The 22,014-nt window shown below is 46.0% G+C and overlaps 1 protein-coding gene across 2 annotated transcripts in view; it reads right to left on the bottom strand.

Moving 5' to 3' along the window:
• Nucleotides 1–16,757, bottom strand: part of KCNN4 (potassium calcium-activated channel subfamily N member 4) — a 59,172-nt gene extending 42,415 nt beyond the window's left edge. For both annotated transcript variants that reach the window (XR_012716928.1, XM_075277975.1), the window contains exon 1: nucleotides 16,319–16,757. Coding sequence is in view for 1 of the 2 variants with exons in the window: in XM_075277975.1 (XP_075134076.1) it covers nucleotides 16,319–16,609 (291 nt within the window). In the remaining variant the exon portion in view is untranslated. The remainder of the gene's footprint in view (nucleotides 1–16,318) is intronic.
• Between the last annotated feature and the right edge of the window lie 5,257 nt (nucleotides 16,758–22,014).

Raw genomic sequence — 22,014 nt, 5'->3', positions numbered from 1 at the left:
AGGGGGAGATTGAGCTGGTGGCAGATAAAGGGGGACATTAAGCTGGTGGCAGATAAAGGGGGACATTAAGCTGGTGGCAGATAAAGGGGGACATTAAGCTGGTGGCAGATAAAGGGGGACATTAAACTGGGGGCAGATAAAGGAGGACATTAAACTGGGGGCAGATAAAGGAGGACATTAAGCTGGTGGCAGATATAGGGGGACATTAAACTGGAGGTAGATAAAGGGGGACATTAAACTGGGGGCAGATAAAGGAGGACATTAAGCTGGAGGCAGATAAAGGGGGACATTAAGCTGGTGGCAGATAAAGGGGGACATTAAGCTGGTGGCAGATAAAGGGGGACATTAAACTGGGGGCAGATAAAGGAGGACATTAAGCTGGTGGCAGATAAAGGGGGACATTAAACTGGAGGTAGATGAAGGGGGACATTAAACTGGGGGTAGATGAAGTCGGACATTAAACTGGGGGCAGATAAAGGGGGACATTAAACTGGTGGCAGAGAAAGGGGGACATTAAAATGGAGGTAGATGAAGAGGGGCATTAAACTGGGGACAGATGGAGGGGACATTAAATTGCAGGGGGGTAGCTGGAGAGGAACATATCTGCCTTTAGTTGCCCCCAGTTTATGTCACCCTCCAGCTACCCCCAAGTTTAATGTCTACTCCACGATCTGTCCCTAGTTTAATGCCCCCCACCATCTGTTCCTGCACATTTTTCCCCTCTTTCTGTCCTGTGAAAGTTTGGAGGTAAGTCTGTAAGGCAAACTGTCTATGGAGGAAATTGTTTGTGACAATTTGTTTATTGAGAATTTTTGGTGCGTTGTTTGTCTTTCAGAGCGATCTTCCTGATCTGTCGGTACGTGCAGTTTTTGGGTGTGGGCTGATCGGCCACATTCTGCAGTGACAGTGCAGCTCGGGGCCCGCGGCTTCCAGTCAGCAGCACAAAAAAATCTGATAAAAAATTGACAGCTCGGCATAAACAGGCAGCCCTCATCCTGCAGCACCTGCCGCTGAGCACCATCGCAGAGAATCACTGGGGAGACTTGTGCTTAGGTTTATTAAGAAATTCTGCCCCTAAAACCCAAAGAGTCTCAAGTGGAGGAAAGAATAAAATCTGCGACTGATCTTCTAGATGGCATTTGTAGCTGGCACTCTGGTGGGCACCTGTGGCTGGCACTCTGGTGGGCACCTGTGGCTGGCACTCTGGTGGGGACCTGTGGCTGGCACTCTGATAAGTGACTGTGGCTGGCACTCTGGTGGGGACCTGTGGCTGGCACTCTGGTGGGGACCTGTGGTTGGCACTCTGGTTGGGACCTGTGGTTGGCACTTTGGTAAGCACCTGTGGTTGGCACTCTGGTGGGCACTTGTGGCTGGCGCTCTGGTGGGGACCTGTGGTTGGCACTCTGGTGGGCACCTGTGACTGGTACTCTGGTGGGCACCTGTGGCTGGTACTCTGGTGGGTACCTGTGACTGGTACTCTGGTGGGCACCTGTGGCTGGTACTCTGGTGGAGACCTTTGGCTGGTACTCTGGTGGGCACCTGTGGCTGGCACTCTGGTGGGGACCTGTGGCTGGTACTCTGGTGGGGACCTGTGGCTGGCACTCTGGTAAGTGCCTGTGGCTGGCATTCTGGTGGGCACCTTTGGCTGGCACTCTGGTAAGCACCTGTAGTTGGCACTCTGTGGGGACTTGTGGTTGGCACTCTGGTGGGCACTTTTGGCTGGCACTCTGGTAAGCACCTGTGGTTGGCACTCTGGTGGGGAACTATGGCTGGCACTCTGGTAAGTACCTGTGGCTGGCACTCTGGTGGGGACCTGTGGCTGGCACTCTGGTAAGTACCTGTGGTTGGCACTCTGGTAAGTACCTGTGGCTGGCATTCTGGTGGGCACCTATGGCTGGCACTCTGGTAAGCACCTGTGGCTGGCACTCTTTAGGCATCTCTGAATTGCATATTTGGTGGTATTTGTGGCAGATAATCTGGAAAGCATCTGTGGCCGGCTTGCTAATAGGAGTCTGTGATTGTGCCAACTTAACGGGACCCATGAATGGCATTCTAACATTCTTTGGTAGACAATTTAGAAGACAATCTAAGGCTGGCACTACTGGGGACATCTGAGTCTCAGGCTCTGTATGGGGTACAGTTGAAGTACTTATGGGGTATCTATAGCCAAAATGCTGATAGTTAATTTTATTGCACCACTTGGTTCCTTATAATATATAGTGCACGGGAAATCTCTACCCCTAATATGTCAACACAGCCCAGGCGGGCAAACCACAGATATTACTATAGAGGGGAAGATTCCGGAAATGTCGCTCAGAAGCCTCGTCATCACGAAAACAAAAATCCCATGAGGCCGTCGTGTCCTAGCGGAGGGTAATGTGGACAGAGATTACACTCTCGGGTTATATCAGTGTATTATATATATACCTACAGTATGGACCGCGTGTCAGAGGCTTCTTGTATGGTCAGGTTGGCTCAGCAGCGTGCCAGGCAATCCTCCAATGGGACCAACAATCTGACACAATAATGGACACCAAACAGGCAATTCTCTTTGGACGTAACTTTGGAGCATTGAACCCTCAACCAGGGCGGAAAATATCCCAAACCCTATAGGCATAAAGTGCCGGAGGCTTCCAGAATGTGAGCGCAACGTGGCACTGGCCAACTATGTGATATAAGGGCAAGATACTTGTCTTCAATGTCCCCATGACAGCCACAATGCCCACATGACAGCCACAATACCCCATGACAGCCACAATACCCCATGACAGCCACAATACCCCATATACCAGCCACAATGCCCTTTAGTGCCCTCTTTTTAACCCCAATGCCCCTCACCGTTGCCTAAGGCCAGTCTAAGCTTTTTTGCTCTGGGCCGGTTCTCTCTACGTCTTACGTTCCGCACATGTCTACACATCCCACTGAGCCCAGCACCAATTCACCCCTGGTACCCATTGCTATCACATCCACCCCCTCGTATGCCATGGATCGGCTGATCCTTCTCCTAAACGCTGAGGTTTTGTTCCAGTCTCAGCACTTTCTCCTCGCTGGGGCTGCCGAGAAATACGTTCCATTGTTTCCTATGAAGGGAAATGTTTCGGCTATTTGTAGCTTTCCATAACAAACAATGAAACCTTCTTATCAGCTGCAACATGTCCTGGGAATGGCCGAAATAATGGCACCGGGGCAGAACTAAAAATGTACCGATGCCCGGACACCAGGACGACAGAGAGTGATAAAGGACATCCAATATGGCAGCTGGAACCCATTGATTGATAGTGACCCAAAGGACAACCAATATGGCAGCTGGAACCCATTGATCGATATCGACCCAAAGGACAACCAATATGGCAGCTGGAACCCATTGATCGATAATGACCCAAAGGACAACCAATATGGCAGCTGGAACCCAATGATCGATAGTGACCCAAAGGACAACCAATATGGCAGCTGGAACCCAATGATCGATAGTGACCCAAAGGACAACCAATATGGCAGCTGGAACCCAATGATCGATATCGACCCAAAGGACAACCAATATGGCAGCTGGAACCCAATGATCGATATCGACCCAAAGGACAACCAATATGGCAGCTGGAACCCATTGATCGATAATGACCCAAAGGACAACCAATATGGCAGCTGGAACCCAATGATCGATAGTGACCCAAAGGACAACCAATATGGCAGCTGGAACCCAATGATCGATAGTGACCCAAAGGACAACCAATATGGCAGCTGGAACCCAATGATCGATATCGACCCAAAGGACAACCAATATGGCAGCTGGAACCCAATGATCGATATCGACCCAAAGGACAACCAATATGGCAGCTGGAACCCAATGATCGATAGTGACCCAAAGGACAACCAATATGGCAGCTGGAACCCATTGATCGATAGTGACCCAAAGGACAACCAATATGGCAGCTGGAACCCATTGATCGATATGGACCCAAAAGACAACCAATATGGCAGCTGGACCCATTGATCGATATCGACCCAAAGGACAACCAATATGGCAGCTGGAACCCATTGATCGATAATGACCCAAAGGACAACCAATATGGCAGCTGGAACCCATTGATCGATAGCGACCCAAAGGACAACCAATATGGCAGCTGGAACCCATTGATCGATATCGACCCAAAGGACATCCAATATGGCAGCTGGAACCCATTGATCGATAGTGACCTAAAGGACAACCAATATGGCAGCTGGAACCCATTGATCGATAGTGACCCAATGCAGATTCCATAGGAGAGAGAAAAGAAACCCAATGGACACCCAGCCGATCTCATTACAGTCTATGGGGCCCGCAGGTGTCCTTGGGTAACCTCTTTTTAAGCAGGCCGGCCCTCTGTTTTTTGGGTCCCAATGTAGACCTGAACAACGATGAGCCAAATATGTGTTTGAGTCTAGTGTCATGTCAATGGGGCAGAGAGTGAGGGATCCTGTAGGGCCCCATAGATCATACACAGTCAGGGGCCCATTTGCTGCAGAGCCCCATGTCCTCCATGTTGGCCCCTATCGATCCGGGTACTTGATGGTGAACATTTCCATACACAAGCCACAATGCAAATTCCGATTCTTATTTCCGTCCCGGTAATAGAAGTTCCTTTCATCTCTATCTCATCCATTAGTAATGGAAGACTGGACGCCGGACCCTACAGACCAGACCAGTTAACCCCTTTCCCACCCGTCTGTACAGACTGTTCTTATTAATGGGATTTTCTACCCATGATTGCTTTCAGGAGCATGTGATACACAGGAATAGGAGCCAGCGTGGAAGTTGGCACAGCAGGGCAGCACAGAGGGTGAAGACCTGAAATATTATAACCCATTCATTGCCAAATCAGTAGAGTCATCTGGAAGGAAAGAGTCAGGCTGCGTTCTTCTATCTCATCCCGACACAGTAACTATGTGTAGATATAAAATGTATACACACACATATGCTTAGATAATATTGCTGTGACTTCCTGCTGCGGTAGATGATAGAACGAGCGCATGTAACATAAGAGCGAGGAAAGTCACCAAGGTAGAAAAAGAAAGAATAACAAAGGTGAAGATACAAACCGCACGCAACGCACAAAAGCCAAGGAAGTCTCTGCGAGTGAGCGGGTGACTGTACCGAAGGCTCAGCGGGGCCTGATGTTTTTGGAGTCCTGTCTCTGGCCCAGTTATGGCAGTAATGTATCTGACTGCTGAGCGTGATGTGGCCGGCAGTGTTCTGTTATGGGGACACTCTGACTAGTCATCTTGGAAATGTTACGCGGGTATTTAAGGAAACACCCGGAGGGGTCACCGATCCTATATCCATAAGCTATCACAGTGACTAAGACCTCCGGAACGTGGAAGATGTCAGTAATTCTCACAAATGAGTTTTCCTTGAAGAATTACCTTTTCTAGGAAAACAGACATAAATATAGATCCCAAGTATAAATATAACCGCCATTATGTGTACAAGAATACCGGAACAATCGTAACCGGAGCGAAACACAGAACTATTCCTGGAAGATGAAGAAGAGTAAGACAATCCACTATGACAGGCTACAACCTAAATGTCACCTACAGGATGAGTATAGGAGAAATAGTATACACAGTGACTACCAGCAGAATAGTGAGCGCAGCTCTGGAGTATAATACAGGATAAGTAATGTAATGTATGTACACAGTGACTGTACCAGCAGAATAGTGAGCGCAGCTCTGGAGTATAATACAGGATAAGTAATGTAATGTATGTACACAGTGACTGCACCAGCAGAATAGTGAGCGCAGCTCTGGAGTATAATACAGGATAAGTAATGTAATGTATGTACACAGTGACTGTACCAGCAGAATAGTGAGCGCAGCTCTGGAGTATAATACAGGATAAGTAATGTAATGTATGTACACAGTTGACTGCAACAGCAGAATAGTGAGCGCAGCTCTGGAGTATAATACAGGATAAGTAATGTAATGTATGTACACAGTGACTGTACCAGCAGAATAGTGAGCGCAGCTCTGGAGTATAATACAGGATAAGTAATGTAATGTATGTACACAGTGACTGTACCAGCAGAATAGTGAGCGCAGCTCTGGAGTATAATACAGGATAAGTAATGTAAAGTATGTACACAGTGACTGCACCAGCAGAATAGTGAGCGCAGCTCTGGGGCATAATACAGGATAAGTAATGTAATGTATGTGCACAGTGACTGTACCAGCAGAATAGTGAGCGCAGCTCTGGAGTATAATACAGAATAAGTAATGTAATGTATGTACACAGTGACTGTACCAGCAGAATAGTGAGCGCAGCTCTGGAGTATAATACAGGATAAGTAATGTAATGTATGTACACAGTGACTGCACCAGCAGAATAGTGAGTGCAGCTCTGGAGTATAATACAGGATAAGTAATGTAATGTAGGTACACAGTAACTGTACCAGCAGAATAGTGAGCTCAGCTCTGGAGTATAATACAGGATAAGTAATGTAATGTATGTACACAGTGACTGTACCAGCAGAATAGTGAACGCAGCTCTGGAGTATAATGCAGGATAAGTAATGTAATGTATGTACACAGTGACTGTACCAGCAGAATAGAGAGCGCAGCTCTGGAGTATAATACAGGATATGTAATGTAATGTATGTACACAGTGACTGTACCAGCAGAATAGTGAGCGCAGCTCTGGAGTATAATACAGGATAAGTAATGTAATGTATGTACACAGTGACTACACCAGCAGAATAGTGAGCGCAGCTCTGGAGTATAATACAGGATAAGTAATGTAATGTATGTACACAGTGACTGCACCAGCAGAATAGTGAGCGCAGCTCTGGAGTATAATACAGGATAAGTAATGTAATGTATGTACACAGTGACTGCACCAGCAGAATAGTGAGCGCAGCTCTGGAGTATAATACAGGATGAGTAATGTAATGTATGTACACAGTGACTGTACCAGCAGAATAGTGAGTGCAGCTCTGGAGTATAATACAGGATAAGTAATGTAATGTATGTACACAGTGACTGCACCAGCAGAATAGTGAGCGCAGCTCTGGAGTATAATACAGGATAAGTAATGTAATGTATGTACACAGTGACTGTACCAGCAGAATAGTGAGCGCAGCTCTGGAGTATAATACAGGATAAGTAATGTAATGTATGTACACAGTGACTGCACCAGCAGAATAGTGAGCGCAGCTCTGGGGTATAATACAGGATAAGTAATATAATGTATGTACACAGTGACTGTACCAGCAGAATAGTGAGCGCAGCTCTGGAGTATAATACAGTATAAGTAATGTATGTACACAGTGACTGCACCAGCAGAATAATGAGCACAGCTCTGGAGTATAATACAGGATAAGTAATATAATGTATGTACACAGTGACTGTACCAGCAGAATAGTGAGCGCAGCTCTGGAGAATAATACAGGATAAGTAATGTAATGTATGTACACAGTGACTGTACCAGCAGAATAGTGAGCGCAGCTCTGGAGTATAATACAGGATAAGTAATGTAATTATGTACACAGTGACTGTACTAGCAGAATAGTGAGCGCAGCTCTGGAGTATAATACAGGATAAGTAATGTAATGTATGTACACAGTGACTGTACCAGCAGAAAAGTGAGCGCAGCTCTGGAGTATAATACAGGATAAGTAATGTAATGTATGTACACAGTGACTGTACTAGCAGAATAGTGAGCGCAGCTCTGGAGTATAATACAGTATAAGTAATGTATGTACACAGTGACTGCACCAGCAGAATAGTGAGCGCAGCTCTGGAGTATAATACAGGATAAGTAATGTAATGTATGTACACAGTGACTGTACCAGCAGAATAGTGAGCACAGCTCTGGAGTATAATACAGGATAAGTAATGTAATGTATGTACACAGTGACTGCACCAGCAGAATAGTGAGCGCAGCTCTGGGGTATAATACAGGATAAGTAATATAATGTATGTACACAGTGACTGTACCAGCAGAATAGTGAGCGCAGCTCTGGAGTGTAATACAGGATAAGTAATGTAATGTATGTACACAGTGACTGTACTAGCAGAATAGTGAGCGCAGCTCTGGAGTGTAATACAGGATAAGTAATGTAATGTATGTACACAGTGACTGTACTAGCAGAATAGTGAGCGCAGCTCTGGAGTATAACACAGTATAAGTAATGTATGTACACAGTGACTGCACCAGCAGAATAATGAGCGCAGCTCTGGAGTATAATACAGGATAAGTAATATAATGTATGTACACAGTGACTGTACCAGCAGAATAGTGAGCGCAGCTCTGGAGAATAATACAGGATAAGTAATGTAATGTATGTACACAGTGACTGTACCAGCAGAATAGTGAGCGCAGCTCTGGAGTATAATACAGGATAAGTAATGTAATTATGTACACAGTGACTGTACTAGCAGAATAGTGAGCGCAGCTCTGGAGTATAATACAGGTTAAGTAATGTAATGTATGTACACAGTGACTGTACCAGCAGAATAGTGAGCGCAGCTCTGGAGTATAATACAGGATAAGTAATGTAATGTATGTACACAGTGACTGTATCAGCAGAATAGTGAGCGCAGCTCTGGGGTATAATACAGGATAAGTAATATAATGTATGTACACAGTGACTGTACCAGCAGAATAGTGAGCGCAGCTCTGGAGTGTAATACAGGATAAGTAATGTAATGTATGTACACAGTGACTGTACCAGCAGAATAGTGAGCGCAGCTCTGGAGTATAATACAGGATAAGTAATGTAATGTATGTACACGGTGACTGTACCAGCAGAATAGTGAGCGCAGCTCTGGAGTATAATACAGGATAAGTAATGTAATGTATGTACACAGTGACTGTATCAGCAGAATAGTGAGCGCAGCTCTGGGGTATAATACAGGATAAGTAATATAATGTATGTACACAGTGACTGTACCAGCAGAATAGTGAGCGCAGCTCTGGAGTGTAATACAGGATAAGTAATGTAATGTATGTACACAGTGACTGTACTAGCAGTATAGTGAGCGCAGCTCTGGAGTATAATACAGTATAAGTAATGTATGTACACAGTGACTGCACCAGCAGAATAATGAGCGCAGCTCTGGAGTATAATACAGGATAAGTAATATAATGTATGTACACAGTGACTGTACCAGCAGAATAGTGAGCGCAGCACTGGAGAATAATACAGGATAAGTAATGTAATGTATGTACACAGTGACTGTACCAGCAGAATAGTGAGCGCAGCTCTGGAGTATAATACAGGATAAGTAATGTAATGTATGTACACAGTGACTGTACAAGCAGAATAGTGAGTGCAGCTCTGGAGTATAATACAGGATAAGTAATGTAATGTATGTACACAGTGACTGTACCAGCAGAATAGTGAGCGCAGCTCTGGAGTATAATACAGGATAAGTAATGTAATGTATGTACACAGTGACTGTACAAGCAGAATAGTGAGCGCAGCTCTGGAGTATAATACAGGATAAGTAATGTAATGTATGTACACAGTGACTGTACCAGCAGAATAGAGAGCGCAGCTCTGGAGTATAATACAGGATAAGTAATGTAATGTATGTACACAGTGACTGCACCAGGAGAATAGTGAGTGTAGCTCTGGAGTATAATACAGGATAAGTAATGTAATGTATGTACACAGTGACTGTACCAGCAGAATAATGAGCGCAGCTCTGGAGTATAATACAGGATAAGTAATGTAATTATGTACACAGTGACTGTACTAGCAGAATAGTGAGCGCAACTCTGGAGTATAATACAGGATAAGTAATGTAATGTATGTACACAGTGACTGTACCAGCAGAATAATGAGCGCAGCTCTGGAGTATAATACAGGATAAGTAATGTAATGTATGTACACAGTGACTGTACCAGCAGAATAGTGAGCGCAGCTCTGATGTATAATACAGGATAAGTAATGTAATGTATGTACACAGTGACTGTACCAGCAGAATAGTGAGCGCAGCTCTGGAGTATAATACAGTATAAGTAATGTAATGTATGTACACAGTGACTGCACCAGCAGAATAGTGAGCGCAGCTCTGCAGTATAATACAGGATAAGTAATGTAATGTATGTACACAGTAACTGTACCAGCAGAATAGTGAGCGCAGCTCTGGAGTATAATACAGGATAAGTAATGTAATGTATGTACACAGTGACTGTACCAGCAGAATAGTGAGCACAGCTCTGGAGTATAATACAGGATAAGTAATGTAATGTATGTACACAGTGACTGCACCAGCAGAATAGTGAGCGCAGCTCTGGAGTATAATACAGGATAAGTAATGTAATGGATGTACACAGTGACTGTACCAGCAGAATAGTGAGCGCAACTCTGGGGTATAATACAGGATAAGTAATGTAATGTATGTACACAGTGACTGCACCAGCAGAATAGTGATCGCAGCTCTGAAGTATAATACAGGATAAGTAATGTAATGTATGTACACAGTAACTGTACCAGCAGAATAGTGAGCGCAGCTCTGGAGTATAGTACAGGATAAGTAAGGTATGTACACAGTGACTGCACCAGCAGAATAGTGAGCACAGCTCTGGAGTATAATACAGGATAAGTAATGTAATGGATGTACACAGTGACTGTACCAGCAGAATAGTGAGCGCAGCTCTGGGGTATAATACAGGATAAGTAATGTAATGTATGTACACAGTAACTGTACCAGCAGAATAGTGAGCGCAGCTCTGGAGTATAATACAGGATAAGTAAGGTATGTACACATTGACTGCACCAGCAGAATAGTGAGTGCAGCTCTGGAGTATAATACAGGATAAGTAATGTAATGTATGTACACAGTGACTGTACCAGCAGAATAGTGAGCGCAGCTCTGGAGTATAATACAGGATAAGTATTGTAATGTATGTACACAGTGACTGCACCAGCAGAATAGTGAGCGCAGCTCTGCAGTATAATACAGGATAAGTAATGTAATGTATGTACACAGTGACTGTACCAGCAGAATAGTGAGCGCAGCTGTGGAGTATAATACAGGATAAGTAATGTAATGTATGTACACAGTGACTGTACCAGCAGAATCGTGAGCGCAGCTCTGGAGTATAATACAGGATAAGTAATGTAATGTATGTACACAGTGACGGCACCAGCAGAATAGTGAGCGCAGCTCTGGAGTATAATACAGGATAAGTAATGTAATGTATGTACACAGTGACTGCACCAGCAGAATAGTGAGCGCAGCTTTGGAGTATAATACAGGATAAGTAATGTAATGTATGTACACAGTGACTGTACCAGCAGAATAGTGAGCGCAGCTCTGGGGTATAATACAAGATAAGTAATGTAATGTATGTACACAGTGACTGCACCAGCAGAATAGTGAGCGCAGCTCTGGAGTATAATACAGGATAAGTAATGTAATGTATATACACAGTGACTGCACCAGCAGAATAGTGAGCGCAGCTCTGGTGTATAATACAGGATAAGTAATGTAATGTATGTACACAGTGACTGTACCAGCAGAATAGTGAGCGCAGCTCTGGAGTATAATACAGGATAAGTAATGTAATGTATGTACACAGTGACTGTACCAGCAGAATAGTGAGCGCAGCTTTGGAGTATAATACAGGATAAGTAATGTAATGTATGTACACAGTGACTGTACCAGCAGAATAGTGAGCGCAGCTCTGGGGTATAATACAAGATAAGTAATGTAATGTATGTACACAGTGACTGCACCAGCAGAATAGTGAGCGCAGCTCTGGAGTATAATACAGGATAAGTAATGTAATGTATATACACAGTGACTGCACCAGCAGAATAGTGAGCGCAGCTCTGGTGTATAATACAGGATAAGTAATGTAATGTATGTACACAGTGACTGCACCAGCAGAATAGTGAGCGCAGCTCTGGAGTATAATACAGGATAAGTAATGTAATGTATGTACACAGTGACTGTACCAGCAGAATAGTGAGCGCAGCTCTGGAGTATAATACAGGCGATATCTCGTGATCATTACACTACCTGTTGCTTTATTGCTGGAGTTTTTCTCTCTGTCTAGACGTACAATAAACTGGAGACACCCCCTCATTATCTACCCACCTTGAGTATATGACACCCTCCAGCTGCTGCACAACCTCTTGCGCTGCCATCCTCTTCTGATGTCAGTTCCCATTGTTACCCTTGAAGTCACACGCAGTTACCGGGCAGGATTTCAAGGAGTACAATGGGGATTGTGTGCGAGTGTTTTCCTCTGCCAGTCTGTTTATGTATAAACAGCTATTGATAGTCTGATTTGGGATTTGGCTCCGTCGCCCACAATCTGCTTTCACTAGAATAAGGGTAATTAGTCTGAACGCTGGCAGCGCAACGATCCGCCAAACCGCAACTTATTACTAATTATCAGACAGTGATGACTTCCTTTTATCTCCAGCCTGTACAGACTCACCGCAGAGGAGGTGTGACTATCTTAGGTCTCTCTCATTGTATACCTGTATAAGATGCCCCTTCCATGTATGTCCTATAAAATGACCCTGCAGTATATTCTCCTTACCGATCCCCACTGAGCGTACACCCCTTTATGACACCCATTTAGTATGTGCTCCCTTCTTCTGGAGAAAGTGGGTCAATTCACCTTACGGACTTCAAAACTCCTTCATACTGGACATTTAGGGCACTTGCACCCATTTGCACCTCTACATCAGGGCATCTTATTCAGAGACCTGCCAAATATCCTCCTGTATTTTAAAGGGGATCTTCCACCACCAAATCCAGTTCTTTGTATCCTGTAATAGCTGCTGTTCCACTGATTCCAGCACAGTTGGAATTTTTTCTCTAGCCCTCACCATTCCTGAGCAATCAGTAATTTTAGTTTCTGCTATCAAGTGGGCGTGTCTCAGACTACTTCCTCCAGTCAAGGACCGCCCACTAGAAAGTAGACAGCCTAATGAGTAAAATGGGTGCTACTCATAAACGGTGGGGGCTAGAGAAAAAATTCCAACTGTGCCAGAATCAGTAGAGTGCCACCTATTGGGGGATGCAAGGAGATGGAGTTGGTGGAGGTGGTGAAAGATCTCCTTTAAGCCACGTTACTTATCATGCAGGGGTCCAGGATGCCCAGACACATGATGTGAAGTGGAGATAATCAGTAGTTAACGGCAAACTTCACTTTCAAGATGTCTGCTTGCTGTCAGTGAAGGTAGAGATGGCTGAAACCCTAAACAGCATCTTGGTGAACAGTTCGTTACAGTGTAACATGATTTTGTGTGAGCAGGATATAGTCAGGGCTCATGGATGTTCATGGACAGCAAAATCTTGTAGGAGATATGGAAGGCTTAGACAGTAGAGAGCTTTGATGTGCTGCGCCCCGTGACAGTCTTTGCAGACACGCTATCCCAGCTGTCTCGTGCGTTACAGTCTCGTGCAGTGTGAAAATATCTAACCACAGAAATGTCACCACTAACTGGAGCGAGATGTGTCCTAATGCATACAACACGTATAGAGCCGCATGTGACGGAGCTGCCAGGAGATACCACGTCAGGATGGCATCAGCAAGGGAAATGCTGAACAGCTGGACTATCCCAACACACACTATACACAGAGGTAGCAGAGCTGAATGTGTGTTCTGAATGGGAACAGTGACTCAAAGTAACGTCACACCTGCAGAATCTCAGATTTCTAAGCTGTGCCAAATGACAAACTCCTTTCTGTCCATCTAACTCACTGGGCTCAGCTACATCTGGGAAAGTGTATTCAGATCTGTATAACATAAGAAACGAGATCTTAAGAACTTGGTAAATATACTTAGTGTAAGGGTGGATACTTCACACGTGGAAGAGCACCTCAAGAGATGTAGCAGAGCTGACTATGTTATCTTTTAGGTGGCAGCCTATGTGTATAGTTATGTCTCTCCAAAGTAGTTTTACCAACAGTCTTTGGTAAACTGACAAACTCTCCTCCACTACATCTGGTTTATTGAATGCTGTGTAGACTTCCAAATACACTTAGTGTGAAAATGGAGAGAGAAAATAGATACAGATGTAGCAGAGCTGAGTATGTTATGGTTTGCAACATGTGTGCATAGTAATGCCGCTCCAAAGCAGATCTGCATGGGACAAAGACAACACATTGTACCAAATGACAAACACACCTCTGCACATCTAACAGACTGGGCACAGCTACATCTGGAAAGGTTTATTCAGCGACATATAACATAATAAGCGAGAGCTTGAGTCCTCCTAATGTATACTTAGTGGAGAGTGAGAGAAGAGGTACGGATGTAGCAGAGTTGACTATGTTATCCTTAAGGCTGCAACATCTGTGCACACGATAACAAACGACAAAGTCGCCTCTACTCCATCGAATCTACACCTGGAAAGATTATTCAGCGCCGACCTTGAGAGAAGACATATAGATGTAGCAGAGCTGACTAGGTTATTCTTAAGGCTGTCACATCTGTGCATAGTCATGTCTCTCCAAAGCAGATATCCAGATGACAAACCCCCCTCTGCTCCATCTAACAGACTTGGCCCAGCTACATCTAGTAAGGTTTATTCAGTGCTGTATATAATAAGTGAGCCCTGCAGCAGCCTGGCAAAGCCGAGGTGAGAGAAGAGATACAGATGTAGCAGAGCCCACTGCGCTTTTATTGCAGCTGCTACATCCAAATTCAGTTTAAAAAAAAATCCCAAACAACAAATTCAGCTCTGCTACAACTGACTTGTGGTGAGACCCAATTCTCTAGTTATTACGACAACTGTCACGTCGTGTTGAATTTGCAAAAAGCTTCACAATAAGTTGCAGATAAGTCGCCCCCGCTATAGATCTGCAGATTAGAATCCTGCACAGCTCTGCTACATTTATGGTTCACACGACAGAGAAGAAACGTAACACTACACCCTGTCACACTGCAGACTATTCCTTATAGTGCAGTCCCTCAACATCATTAGGATCCTGGATCTGTCACCAGCAGCTTGTATACAGCCTCAGTATACTGCAGGGATAGTATATAGGATCAGGCTCTGTCACCAGTGTCAGCATGCTGCAAGGTGTTATATACTATCCAGGGCAAGGTGGACCCAGGCGGTGCCATTGCCCCTCTGCCCACTATATACCAGCTGCTGGAGATGCAGCCCAGATTCTATATACTGTCCATGGAAGTGTATGCCAGTACCCTTCTGTCTGCAGAGACATGTATGTAGTCTCTGGGCATAGACTGGCACAGCCTGGGTAAAAGCTGCCTGGACAGTATATAGAATGCAGGTAGCACAGTGCGGGTCTACATTCCATAGACAGTATATAGGATTCTGCAGTGCACAGAAGCTATATACAAGTGTCTGCAGTCAGAAGTTCACAGACAGAACCCCGGACAGTATATAGGATCCAGTCTCCGTCAACAACAGCCTGCAGTCTCAGTGTGCTGCAGGACCATATATACCGTCTATACGATGTAGACCCACACTATGCCACCTGCATTCTATATACTGTCCAGGCAACTTTGATTAAGGCTGTGCCAGGCTCTGCCCGCAGTGCCCTGAGACTGTATACAAGCTGATGGTGACAGACCCTGGATTCTATATACTGTCCAGGCAGTGCCAATGCCCCTCTGCCCACAGTGCCCTGAGTCTGTATACAAGCTGATGGTGACGGACCCTGGATTCTATATACTGTCCAGGCAATGCCAATGTCTCTCTGCCCGCAGTGCCCTGAGTCTGTATACAAGCTGATGGTGACGGACCTTGGATTCTATATACTGTCCAGGCAATGCCAATGCCCCTCTGCCCACAGTGCCCTGAGTCTGTATACAAGCTGATGGTGACGGACCCTGGATTCTATATACTGTCCAGGCAATGCCAATGTCTCTCTGCCCGCAGTGCCCTGAGTCTGTATACAAGCTGATGGTGATGGACCCTGTATTCTACATACTGTCCAGGCAGTGCCAATGCCCCTTGCCCGCAGTGCCCTGAGACTGTATACATGCTGATGGTGATGGACCCTGGATTCTATATACTGTCCAGGCAGTACCAATGTGCCTCTGCCCACAGTGCCCAGAGACTGTATACAAGCTGATGGTGACGGACCCTGGATTCTATATACTGTCCAGGCAGTACCAATGCCTCTCTGCCCACAGTGCCGTGAGACAAGTGTCTGCAGATAGAGAGGCACGGGCACAGCCTGGACAGTATACAGAATTCTGGATCCGTCACCAGAAGTTTGTTACCAGTCTGTTGCACTGTGGCCAGAGAGGCACGGTCACAGCCTGGACAGTATACAGAATATCACCCTGTGAAGATGCCACCAGTGAGGACCCCCCGGGGGTGCAGCCGGACTTTCCTACCTTGCAGTTGTCGAATCTGAGCAGCTCGGTGTGAACGACCATGAGCACGATGCCCAGCAGAGCCAGGAAGAGGATCCATGCGGACAGGCGCTTCTTCTGCTCCACCAGGACCTTCCTCTTCTTCAGCTTCCTCAGGTTCTCGGAGGCCGGCTCCCGTAGGATGTCCACCTTGGGTTTGGAGCTGAGGATGGAGATCTCGGTGAGCTCCTTGCTCTGCATGTCGTTTCGGGCTGATTTCCCTCGGGATGCAGGAAGGCATGTTGTAAACAGAGGGCAGCCGCTCCTTCCCATGTGCCGCTTTGGCAGCGTCTCCAGAGCCCCGGCCCAGTCCAGAGACAGCTAAGGAAACCGCAGCTTCCTGTGTTCTCGCTTGGCAGCGGGGAGGGGGGGGGGGGGAGCAGAGCCGAATCCTTCTCTCCGACCGCCGCTTACCTGACAACTTCTCTTCCCAAAAAAATTTGCCTTCCTTTTTTTTTCAGTTTTAGAAATTTTTGAAAATTTTGAAAATTGTGAAAGTTTTTGAAATTTTTTTCCCCTCTTCTTCAAGTTTCCTTCATCGTGCGGGGTAGACTTGTTAACCCTTGCCGTGCTCCTGTCCTGCCGCCGCTCGCTCTACCTTCCTCTGATGCCGTTCGCCCTGTAAAATATCTTATTTGTTTAGCTGCAGGGGGCGGGAGGGGAGGCGGCGGCTGAAAAAAAAAAAATTGCAAAAGTTGTGACTGAAGTTTATTGTGTGGTTATTATTGCAGGTTATAGGGCGGCCGCGGCGGCCCGTGTGTGTGACATCATCAGATTGGCTGGATTATCCGATGCCAGATTAAAGGAATGATTGAACTCCATGAATGGCTTCGGTTTCCAAACTCCATAGAGATGCCATTGTCCGCAGCGCCATCTAGTGGAAAAGCAGCGAATTACAGGTAACATTGTGTAGTGCAGCCTTACCGAGCTGTAATCCCCTGTGTGGTCGTAGGGAAATGATAGCTCTAGGGGGAGCTGACTGCATACGGTTATTGAACCCTGTATTAATATACAGTGAGCGCCCCCTAGTGGAGGCTGCAGATACAGAAATATAGAAAGCTCTGAGCATAGTAACTGTTTGTGCGCCAGACTTCGGCCATATTAGCTGCCACGGGTCTAGTATTCCCGTCACTGGCAGAAACTTTCTATGCTTTTTCACAAGGAATGCTGGGAGTTGTAGTCCTACAGTGACATCAGTAACTTCATCTCCTACAATAGAAGTCAATGTATCTACAGCCTGATACGGGATTTTTAATCTCTTTTGCCTTTTCCTATACACCCTGGACCATTGTCTTCAGATTTTGGGTTCATTTTTAGGTTATTCGGGGTCACAGATACATTTGCATAAGATTGTTTTGATTTGTATACTCTGTACCCCTCTACCCAGGAGGGGGCAGCAGTCTTTTTGGAGACCCTATAATGTATATGCACCATCATTTGATCACCATGGTTTACCTTTTTACAGACAGTTATGCTCCTACTTATTGGTCTGCGACTACTCTGCAGATACGAACTGGAGATTGGCAGCAGCAAATTCCAGATTCTGGTATAGGGATTTAAAGGGGACCTTTCACCAACTCCATCTCTTTGCATTATTTAATAGCTGCCCCTCCACTGATTCCGGAACAGTTGGAATTTTTTCTCTAGCCCGCACCGTTCCCGAGTAATCAAGGTTGTTAGTTGAGGACCAGTATGCTTCTCTCAGGTGGGTGGTCCTGGGCTAGTGCAAGTAGTCTGAGACCCGCCCACTTGATAGTAGAGAGCATAATCAGTACACCAGGCAGTGAAACTAACAACACTGATTGTTTGAGAACGGTGTGGGCTAGAGAAAAAATTCCAACTGTGCTGGAATCCGCAGGGCGGTGACTATTAAAGGATACAATGACCTGGATTTGGTGGAGGAGGTGAAAAGTCCCTTTTAAAGGATAAAAACCTACAGTCCCAAGGACTCTGCTATCCAGAGGTTGTCACACTCTCCTTTTATTCTAGTCGAATCTGAGATATTTGGGTCTCTTTGTAACCCAGTTTCGGCAGTATTCACATGAGGACAATTTATATGTATTTTTGTGCCCATATTTAGGCTTGTGCTTGTGTTACATCTGTGTGAATAAAGCCCTATTTATGAAAAGGGCTCAGGATCTATAACATGAGGTTTCCATTAGGTCAGATGGGAATAAGTCCCATAATAACATCATATGAGGCATTGCCATAAATATAGGGGGTTGAAGCTTGCACCAGGCCCATAAGGCAGGGGGCCCACAAGTCACTCTCACCACACTTGGACTGGTTAAGTTACTTTGGTCTCCTTTCTGGTTTCCTTTGGTAGCTGGCAGTCTCCATATTATAAATGCATCTTCTGCCCCCTGGTGCACTGTAGTGAGACGATGTATAATACACAGCCTTCCACTGTCAGAAAGGAGAACAATAACTATAGGGATTCTATAAGGAGGCTTTGGAACAATAGGGGTCTCGATTACTATAGGGGGGCACTAACAGGGGATAGGAACGATGGGAACCTGTGTGCGCAGACATGTTGTCATCATGGTGGTCTGGACCAGATGGAGAAGAAAAGAGGAATGTAACTACACTCACCGGCCACTTTATTAGGTACACCATGCTAGTAACGGGTTGGACCCCCTTTTGCCTTCAGAACTGCCTCAATTCTTCATGGCATAGATACAACAAGGTGCTGGAAGCATTCCTCAGAGATTTTGGTCCATATTGACATGATGGCATCACACAGTTGCAGTCTTGTCGGCTGCACATCCATGATGCGAATCTCCCGTTCCACCACATCCCAAAGATGCTCCTCTATTGGATTGAGATCTGGTGACTGTGGAGGCCATTGGAGTACAGTGAACTCATTGTCATGTTCAAGAAACCAGTCTGAGATGATTCCAGCTTTATGACATGGCATTGCATTATCCTGCTGAAAGTAGCCATCAGATGTTGGGTACATTGTGGTCATAAAGGGATGGACATGGTCAGCAACAATACTCAGGTAGGCTTTGGCGTTGCAACGATGCTCAATTGGTACCAAGGGGCCCAAAGAGTGCCAAGAAAATATTCCCCACACCATGACACCACCACCACCAGCCTGAACCGTTACCGATACAAGGCAGGATGGATCCATGCTTTCATGTTGTTGACGCCAAATTCTGACCCTACCATCCGAATGTCGCAGCAGAAATCGAGACTCATCAGACCAGGCAACGTTTTTCCAATCTTCAATTGTCCAATTTCGATGTGCAAATTGTAGCCTCAGTTTCCTGTTCTTAGCTGAAAGGAGTGGCACCCGGTGTGGTCTTCTGCTGCTGTAGCCCATCTGTAGCCTCAAAGTTGGACGTACTGTGCGGCGTTCAGAGATGCTCTTCTGGCTACCTTGGTTGTAACGGGTGGCTATTTGAGTCACTGTTGCCTTTCTATCAGCTCGAACCAGTCTGGCCATTCTCCTCTGACCTCTGGCATCAACAACGCATTTCCGCCCACAGAACTGCCGCTCACTGGATGTTTTTTCTTTTTCGGACCATTCTCTGTAAACCCTAGAGATGGTTGTGCGTGAAAATCCCAGTAGATCAGCAGTTTCTGAAATACTCAGACCAGCCATGACCAGCCAGAGTTGCCGCCATGTGATTGGCTGATTAGAAATTAAGTGTTAACGAGCAGTTGGACAGGTGTACCTAATAAAGTGGCCGGTGAGTGTATGTAGCGGTGATGGTTATGAGACGTTCTGCAGGGAGCCCAGGCTGAGATTTTGCACCAGGGCCCCTGTGCCTTTAGGGACCCCCCTCGTAGTATCAGGGTGTTGCTCCTTGTGTGGTTGCTCGCTCGCTCTTCCTCCAGGTGTTTGCAGCGTCTCATTTCTAAAGTTCACCGTCGTAGGAAAAACAAACTGGGTAATTTTCCAGAAGGAACTGAGAAGAGGATACCGGCAGGTGAATCGGAATGTCAAGTGTCGCCTCGGGCGGGAAGAGGAAGTCATTGTGACAGCTCATTTTAAGGCTTTTAATGAAGTCCTTTGTTTTGTCTTCTCCTTCGTCTTCCTCCAGGATCTGAGCAGATACAGCGAGACTCACACGTTTTACTAAATAAGGCTCAAACGTGACGCACTATAATCCTGCTACGAGGTGCCTCGACATCTGCGGTCAGTGACAGAGGGTCAGGCTGGACCTGTGCCTGTCAGGGAGATAAGCGGCACATGTCTGGTAAACGCTTATCTCCACCAGTCCTCCAATAAGGTCAATATCATAGGGGTGAGAGATTTCGCCCCATCAGTTGTTCTTTAGCCCTAAAGATGCCGCCAAACTGAGAAGGACTGCTCACTTCGGAGCAGTGCTTGAGTGCACCCGCCCCCTTTATACATGAGGACAAGTTGCCAACTTTCCCAGAACGCCCTTCACAGGAGATGTCTCAAATTCCCAGGAGAGCAGACAAATCTGCCCAATGGGGGCAACAAGGGGGTCTTTATAATGTGTAGAATCCAGTTAAAAGGAACTTTCAACACCTCCAACACTTTTTGCATTATTTGACAGGCGACGCTCCACTGATTCTGAAACAGTTGGAATTTTTTCCCTAGCCCTTACCGTTCCCGAGATATCATTCTATCATTACATCACTCAAACTGTTAACTAGGCTCCCTACTGTTAGGTGGGCGGTCCCAGACTACCTGCTGCAGCTCAGGACCGCCTACCTGAGAGGCTAATTAACATATTAGATACTGAAAATAACAGAGATGATTGCTCGGGAATGGTGGGGCCTAGAGAAAAAATTCCAACTGCGCCAGAATCAGTGGAGCGGCGCCGATTGGAGGATGCAAAGAGTTGGGGTTGGTGGACGTGGTTAAAGGTCCACTTTAAAGGGGCGTTATACTGTGTGGTGGCCAGCAGAGAGTATTATACTATAAGGCACTTGACCATTGGGCCAATTCTGCCCAGTACCTTTAAAGATAGGAGCTCTGAGGGGTGGCTGTCACCGAAACACATAGGGGATAGGGCCAATCATAGCTGGGGCCCCTCTCTTCAAGGGCCACGTAACTGCCACATAGTCCACCTCCATGGTATACATGCCCCTGGGAACAATGACCGTGATATAATGGTGCCACAATGGATGCAGATCTGATCAGTGAAGGTCCCCTCCGGCCGTTGCAGTACAATATGGCGGCAGACACGTGAGGACATAGTACCGCACTCCGCCTAGAGATGATGGCGGTATACACAGTCGTATCTAACACTTTCCAAAGCTTTTCATGAGATTTTTCCAAGGAAGGAAATTAGATCAATCAGATCTGAGTCACAGAATTATTCTTAGAAGTCAAAGCAGAGGCGACGGCGGAGAGAGCGCTTTCACGTGAGGCCGGAGCGTCCTGAGAGGGAGGTCACTAGAGGTCGGACGCTGGCCCTTTAAATAGAAGCGGCGCTGCGTGCAGGACCATGTGCTGTGGACAGAACACTGCAGCTCTGGAGGAACGAGGAATAAGATCCTGGGCTGGATCAGAAGACGCGGACATCTGTGATGGGGGACATAGGGCCGGTGAGGGGGAGGATCACCCTCCAGAATGGCCGTCCAGATGTAAGAAACAGGGTGGAAAGTACAGCGCCCCCATGAGGTCACTATAATAATGTCAGCTCCAGTATCCCCAATCCCCCATAACATCAACAGCTACAGAGCCCCATAACAAA

This window comes from Leptodactylus fuscus, chromosome 6, assembly GCF_031893055.1.
Source record: "Leptodactylus fuscus isolate aLepFus1 chromosome 6, aLepFus1.hap2, whole genome shotgun sequence".
NCBI lineage: Eukaryota > Metazoa > Chordata > Amphibia > Anura > Leptodactylidae > Leptodactylus > Leptodactylus fuscus.
Note: the sequence above shows the minus strand (reverse complement) of the source record. Positions and strands in the feature narration are given on the sequence as shown.